The sequence below is a fragment of the Panicum virgatum genome, chromosome 3N (genome assembly GCF_016808335.1).
Source record: "Panicum virgatum strain AP13 chromosome 3N, P.virgatum_v5, whole genome shotgun sequence".
Lineage (NCBI taxonomy): Eukaryota > Viridiplantae > Streptophyta > Magnoliopsida > Poales > Poaceae > Panicum > Panicum virgatum.
The window spans coordinates 9,747,175-9,754,410 of record NC_053147.1 but is presented as its reverse complement, the minus strand read 5'-3'; the positions used below and the strand labels follow the sequence as shown (position 1 = coordinate 9,754,410).

General features: G+C 47.9%; 2 protein-coding genes across 3 annotated transcripts; one reads left to right on the top strand and one right to left on the bottom strand.

Moving 5' to 3' along the window:
* Window positions 1-1,039: 1,039 nt before the first annotated feature.
* On the top strand, window positions 1,040-4,915 carry LOC120667201 (syntaxin-52-like). Of its 2 annotated transcripts, none has more exons than XM_039947265.1 (8): window positions 1,040-1,140; window positions 1,226-1,344; window positions 2,622-2,838; window positions 3,585-3,719; window positions 3,855-3,955; window positions 4,167-4,267; window positions 4,371-4,415; window positions 4,518-4,915. In XM_039947265.1, the coding sequence occupies exons 3-8, from the start codon at window positions 2,624-2,626 to the stop codon at window positions 4,647-4,649; spliced, it is 729 nt and encodes a 242-aa protein (XP_039803199.1). In that variant the 5' UTR covers window positions 1,040-1,140; window positions 1,226-1,344; window positions 2,622-2,623; the 3' UTR covers window positions 4,650-4,915. The 2 variants fall into 2 exon arrangements, with proteins under 2 accessions (XP_039803199.1, XP_039803198.1); XM_039947264.1 differs by having other exon boundaries at window positions 1,048-1,140; window positions 3,585-3,686.
* A 710-nt stretch (window positions 4,916-5,625) lies between these two features.
* LOC120667200 (glutathione S-transferase 4-like) lies at window positions 5,626-6,784 on the bottom strand. Its single transcript, XM_039947263.1, has 3 exons — window positions 6,450-6,784; window positions 6,309-6,357; window positions 5,626-6,219 (listed from the first exon to the last, which is right to left on the bottom strand). The coding sequence occupies exons 1-3, from the start codon at window positions 6,597-6,599 to the stop codon at window positions 5,753-5,755; spliced, it is 666 nt and encodes a 221-aa protein (XP_039803197.1). The 5' UTR covers window positions 6,600-6,784; the 3' UTR covers window positions 5,626-5,752.
* Between the last annotated feature and the right edge of the window lie 452 nt (window positions 6,785-7,236).

Genomic DNA, 7,236 nt, shown 5'->3' with positions numbered 1-7,236 from the left:
CTCCCGGCAGGCGTCATCTCCGTGCCGATGTCCCGTAGCGAGAGGCACCTTAGCTGCTGCCCGCACGCCGGCACGGAGTCCACCCTCTTCGTCTGCGTCTCAACCTCCGCCTCCGCTTCCCCGTCTTCCTGCACGCCGGGCGCCGCCGCGGCGGGCACGATGGCGTCCGCGACGCTCCATGAGTGCCTCCCCTTCTGCGACGCCGACGACATCAGCAGCCGGTCGTTCGCACAGGGAGGGCTTTCGGCAGGGCACGCCCGCGCAGCTATTTACTCGGCCGGCCGTAGATACGTGGCGACGGCGGCGACAAGGGAGCAGATGAGGGCGCCGGCGGCGGCTCACCCTGCTCGCCGACGGACGGGGAAAGGAACACGAGGGGAGAGGAGGGGAAAGAAAGTGAAGAAGATGTGACAATGACAAGTTGACCCCACGTGACAGGAGGGGAGAAGGGGAAAGGAAAAATCTAACTATTGGAGCATTTCTCTCCTATAAGACCCATTCTCAAATATAGGTCGCTCCCACTAAGACCCAATGCTCGTCATCTCCAATAGCACCCGAGCAACCGAGCCCCAAATCTCTCCCTCGCTGTCATCGTCACATCGAGGGCTCACCTTGCCCCGTCGTTCGCCTCACCTGCACACATTTGGGTTGAGGAGGGAGAGAGACGCATATTTAGCTATCCTCACCTAAGACCCAAAATGGGTAGTCTGTTTGGGTGCTCCGTTGGAGAGCGTTTTTAGTACCCAAAACACTATTCAGGATCCAAATTTGGGTTTGGGTCATGTTATTGGAGATAGTTTAAGTTGAAAGTTGGAAAGAGGATTCCCCTATATGGTGAAGAATCCCATATGATGGTGAGAAAGAGAAAGAGAAAAGGGCGTTTCCGCAAAAACGCCACCCTCACGGATAGAAAGGAAGGGTCGGTGCACCGCGCACCCCCTCGCCCTTCTCCATCTCCGGCAAGGTGAGCTCTCCCTTTATCAAAAAAAAAAAAAAGGGTGAGCTCTCCCTCTCCTCTCTTCTCGCTCCTCACCCCCCCCCCCCCCCCCCCCCGCTAGTGGCCCGCCGCGATCCTTCCCTCCCCGGCGCCCTCCTTCCCTCCCCATTTCCTTCCCTTCCCTTCAGTAGCAACGCCGCCAGGTACGTGCACCCGACGGCGTCCCACTCTTTTATTTTTCCTCAATAGAATAACGTCCAATTATTGCCTCTTTCTTCCTCGCCACAGCTTCGTCAAAGACACGCGGAAAACAACAAGACTCGGGGGGTATAGCGAGAGGGGAGGCGACGCCGACGAGGCCCGATTCCGACCCCCGGTCTCCCGATCCGCGCGTCCGGTTCAAGCAGGTTAGCCGATTCGTGCCCCGGTCCTTCTTCCCCGTCCCGTTTCCTCCCGATTGGTGCCCGTTTCGTGCAGTTCCGTGCGCCCATTAGGGATCTCGGTAGGGTGTTCGGGTGTCAACGGAGGCGGGGGTTCTCGGTGATTGCGTGGATGGGTACGCGGGATCCGCGGTGAGGGAAGAGAGGGTTATGGGGGGACTTTGGATTGCTGGCCGGATTCGAGCATTTCCTGTTGTCCCCGGTCTATTTTTCTTAGGTCTTTCCGCGTCCAGCGCGAGCCTTCTACGAATTTAGTATCATGGTGCAGTAAAATTGATTGCTATGAAGTAAGCTAGCTTGTTGCAGTTTTGTTCCTGCTGCAAGCCATTACCTGTTGCTGATATCCGTACCGACCAAGTAGGAACTGCGGTTTGGTCAGGAATTATAAACCTTCATATGAACCCATGACTACCAATCAGGGAATCGAGGGGGGCGGTGTGCTAGAGGATTCTTCTTATTGAGGTTGATTGCAGCAGAGGCATGCGAAAAGTTTGCCACGATAATTCGAAACTTGGGCACTTATGTTGCTCCTAAGTGACTCCTTGCAGTATTTTAGCCCATTTCAAGCTCAATTTTATCCTAAGACCGCAGTTGCCATGCTGGAACAAGAATTTAAGTGTTGCAGATTTATATTGTTGGTAGCTCCAAGCAAACAAATTTCTTCTATGTGTGCAAATCCTTTTATTTACCTTGTTGCACACATATAATGACATTGGTACACTGGAAAGCTTCCTTCGTTATCAGCTATAGTTCTGGTGGTGTTTAAGAAGATATCAAAGAGCTCTATGTGACAAGAATTTATTTATTACTATGTCATTGTCTGATAATATATCATGATATTGTGTGGTTTGTGCTTATATATTTATGCTAATCCATTCACTTGGCATTTTTATATTGTTTTAAACTAACCAGGAATGGCATCAAAAAAAATTCGGCCGGGTGGGGAAAGACCGCCCCACCGGTATTAGCTTAAGAAGAAGCCTCGGCTTCCCCGACCGAGAAAATCCCCGAACCCTGGCCCCGCCCTGACACTGGGAGACGTAACCCCTAGGAACTACCTGCCTGGGCCATGTAAGGGTCCTCAGGCCGACCTGGGTCGTCTCACAACCTGTGCTTTGGCACACGGGGCCAGCGAGGGGATTTTTTTACCCTCAGCCTGAAATTCGCTCCCACGGGGAGTCGAACTCAGGACCTGAGGGGTGCCGCCGGAGTGACTAACCAACTGGGCTAGCATCCTTTGGCAGGAATGGCATCATCATCGGACCCATGGGTGAAAGAGTACAATGAAGCATCCAGGCTTGCTGATGACATCAGTACCATGATTGCCGATAGAGTGTCTCTTCCGCAATCAGGCCCAGAAATTATGCGGCATACTTCAGCCATCCGGAGAAAAATAACTATTCTTGGGACTAGACTGGATAGCTTGGAGTCATTGCTGACCAGAATTCCTCCAAAGTCAATGTATGTTCTGCTGGTACTTCTTCTCTGATTATGCTTGCAATGATGCTATATTTCTTTTTCTCAAGTCTGATACTTACCCGTGAAACATTTATGTATTGAATATAGAAAACTTGTTTATACCTTTGATCAGTTCTTTTAATTCCATGTTTGACGTCTTTTAAGAATCAAAGTTGAACATGCTTCTATACATGAAAGATGATGGTGTTAGCAGCAGCTTATAATCTTTATATTATCCATTCACAACTCGTGCTTCAACTATGTGGTGGGAGACTAGATATGCAATTTCTACACAAATGATCGAATAAGTGAACCGATAAATATGACTCGTGAACTTGCATTAAAAAAAGAAATAATTATGACTCATGAACTGTCGAAGTGTTACATTTTGGGCGTGAAGCTTGCTACGCAAGACAGTGCTACTACAATTGAAATATCGAAGTGTTATATTTTGGTCATGAAGCTTGCTATGCAAGATAATACTAAAATTGAATTATTTGACATGTGAGCTATATACAATTGCAAGTTGTTCTAGTATAGATCAATTGTTGCAGGAGAAGCGTATACCATATCGGTTATGTACATAGGTTTCCTGCTTACGAAGAAAACATGATTTTTTTTACTATGCTTATTACTATGACAGCGTGGACAATATTTTCAATTTTTCATAGATGCAAGTTTTATGTGTACATTGTCAAAGAGAATGCATTATAGGATTTTCACTTTAAATTTGTTTTTGAGTTGTGCAGCACTGACAAGGAGATGCATAAGCGCCAAGACATGCTTTCCAATCTGAAGTCTAAAGCAAAACAGATGGCGACAAGTTTCAACATGTCGAACTTTGCTAACAGGTCTGCCATGTTTGCAATGGTCTTAATAAGAAGTTAAGAACTCGTCTTTCATTATCTTTTTTTTCAAACAAAATCCCAATACTTTATTTTATTCATTTTCAGGTAAATATTATTGTAATTTGTTGTTAGAAATAATATGTCCAATATGTGCCTTTTTATCCAATGTAGGGAGGATCTTCTTGGACAGAGTAAAAAAGCAGATGATATGAGCAGAGTTGCTGGCTTAGACAACCAAGGAATTGTTGGCCTTCAGAGACAAATTATGAAAGGTACAGCAAAGTTTTGGTTCATTGTGGTTTGTTCAATGGACTTGTAATAAAGGGGTGCAATAAGCTGTTTGCATGGAATCCTTTAGCACTGTTTATTCACACCATTTGCATTTCACATTGGTTGATACATATCTAGTTTCCTTAGAATCAACAGCTATTTGTGGGATTAAGGACTTATTTTATTTGACCTTTCAATCATAACATTTTGCAGAGCAAGATGAGGGCCTTGAGAAACTGGAAGAGACAGTGCTGAGCACAAAGCATATTGCATTAGCAGTCAATGAAGAACTTACTCTGCACACAAGATTGATAGTTAGTGTCGCCTAACAGAAAACATTTGCATTAGTGTCGCCTGATGTTGTTGTTGTTGTTGTTTGTAACACCTGATGATTACTTGTATTCTTCTTGCTTCCAGGATGACCTTGAAGATCATGTTGATGTTACAAACTCGCGTCTTCAGGTTATCATCTACCCTTGTTTAAAATATTTTGCTGCCACCTGATATTTAATTTTTCTCAAGTTTGCATGAATGGAACACTGATACAAAATTCGTCTCATTCAGCGTGTGCAAAAGAGACTCGCAATTCTGAACAAGCGCACCAAAGGTGGCTGCTCGTGCATGTGTCTGCTGTTGTCGGTCGTTGCCGTTGTGATTCTCGTGGTCATTGCTTGGCTTCTCGTCAAGTACCTGTAAATAAAAGAAAGAAGCTGCCAGGTACCCTGTGGCCTTCGCCTGGAATGCCTCCTGTGTGTTACCCGATCGAAATGTGCAGTCTTTGGAAAAATTTGTATACGGTGGTTTCAGTCTGTTGTTTCCTTTCGTGAGTTATGCAATATGTACATTACATCGAATGAGGCTCAGTCATGATCATTAATTTGTGTAAGAGACTGCCACATCCTATGGGTGTGGCGTTTGTCAGTTTGCAATGAGAAGTGTGGACTCATTCTGTGTGGCAATAAGCGATCAGTCTCTATTCGGTTGTATTCTCCTGTGACAAGAAGCATGTCGTGATGAAGTTCGCCTTCTACAGGATGGTGTTCGTGAAGGGGTTATTTTGGAAACGGATTCACAGGAACTGGTCGCGCTCTGGAAGAACCGCAGCAACCACAGATTGGAGATTGCGACGATTCTGCGTGAGATTCAGGAAGTTGCAATGTCCTTAGCATGGTTCATGCAAAGCGATCGGCTAATGTGGCCGCCCATATTTGTGCTAAACATGCTAGTTCTAGTTCTCCTGATGTTTGGATAGAGAACCCCCCCTAGCTTCTTGTTGCGACCTCTGCGTGAGGATTGTAATCTGGATTCTGAATGAATGAGGAAGCTAGTTCCAAAAAAAAATGTTTTGCAATCCGAGGGAGTAAGGATGCTACTGCCGTTCTCAGCCTACCTTCAGAGGGGGGGGGGGGGGGGGGGGGTTAGTGCTTGATCTTGTTTAAGGACAGCGTGACGTAACTAAGTGGAGAAGTGCGAACTGTGTTGTTTCCTGGTCGGATCTGTTGACCCGGTTTTAAATCTTTGACTTAGCACGAGCACTCGTAATATTAGGTGAAGAATTATTTTTCAACTTGTATTGCCCAGGTGTTTGGGTCAAGGAGGTAAAGCGAGATTCATGCACAAAAAGTTTCTCACTCCACGACCATTGATCTCAAAATTAAATGTATCCTTATCGTGGTCGAGGACAAGATTTCTGTGAATTATTTATTATGAACGCTGAAAGCAGCTCATTATTACAAGGATAGAAGTAGAAAACCGCTCAACGGGAAATTAAGCACAACACAACACTACAGCTTTATCGATCACTCGTCTTTCTTGGCCGGCCCAGCGCCGACCGGCATGAACCCGGCCACCTTCCTCGCCGCCGGCCGCGCGGCGAGCTCCTCCCACCACGCCCTCACGTGCGGGAGCGCCTCCACGACCGCCGCGTACTCGGTGGCCATGAAGTAGTGCATGATGGTGAAGTGGCTGAGGTCGGCGACGCTGAGGAAGTCGCCGGCGAGGTACTTGCTCTGCGCCAGCCGCGCCTCGTACACCTCCAGCACCTTCCGCAGCTTCCCGAGGTTCTCGTCGACGGCCGCCTGGTTGCGGGGGCGGCCGAGGAACGGCGCGCCGAAGCACTCCACCACGACGCCGTTCGCCGCCGGGTGCAGCTGGTGCGCCTCCACCTCCAGCCACACGTCCACCATCGCCGACCGCTCCAGGCTGCCGGCGCCTAGGAACTCCGGCTTGTGCTTGCGGAAGACGTGCCTCGCGATCGCCCGGGACTCTGGAGGACGTAACCGCATCAGGGATTGAGGAATTCTGATGAAATCGAAGCGGGAATCACACGCCGGCAGGCCGAGTTTGTGTACTCACCGAAGACCGTGAGGTCGCCGTCCTCAAGAACGGGCACCTGACCAAAAGGCTGCAGCAAGAACAAGCCACAAGATCAGTGTCTATCAGTCGGCGAGTGATGAGAGAAACAGATCAATGGCTGCTCCGGGGGAGGGTACGGACGTTTCTGGCGAGGTGCTCCGGGCGGCGGTGGTCGCCGTCCTGGGGGCTCATGGGGACGAGCTCGTAGTCAACGCCGGCCTCCTCGAGCGCCAGCAGCGCGCGCGACACGAACGGCGAGATCGCCCATCCGTACACCTTCGGCGGCGCCATCGCTTGCTCAGTTGCTCTGCTAGCTTCTTAATTGGGTCTGGGACTGTGAGACCCAACGCTGCAAGATCTACCAACGATGTGGGGTGATGGAATTGCTTGGTTGCTGCTGCTATTTATACAGGAGCAGGAGGGAGTGGAGGAGAGCAGAGACGGCTGCTGCCTGCCTGTGCTTGGAGAAGAAGAAGGTGCTAGAACACAGAGAACGGAATGGTTGGTTGGTCAACGTCAACGAACCCCGCTACATGCGTGACGTCGCTGCTTACGTGCTTGCAGCAGCGGCGCCGCGGCTGCGGCTGCGGCCGCGGAGCTGCAGCTGTGGCTGCAACCCATAAGTTCAAAAAGTAAAAAAATCTTATTTACCTTCATAAATTATAGGTTGAATTTATATTTCCATTTTAAATTTGAAATCAGGTATTTTGCTTCCTCAAACTCGTGAAACCGAACATACAATCTTTTTGGATGGTTTTTTCTTAATAGTTTTCCTCCTTTTCTTTTATATTTATTTTAGATAAATATTTGAAAAGTTATAGTAAATAAAAAAATCATAAAATAAAAAATCAAAATTTGTTGGACTCTACATGAGTAGGCTATGCAATAAAGATATGATATAATATAATTTAGAAAAAAATGTATTTTT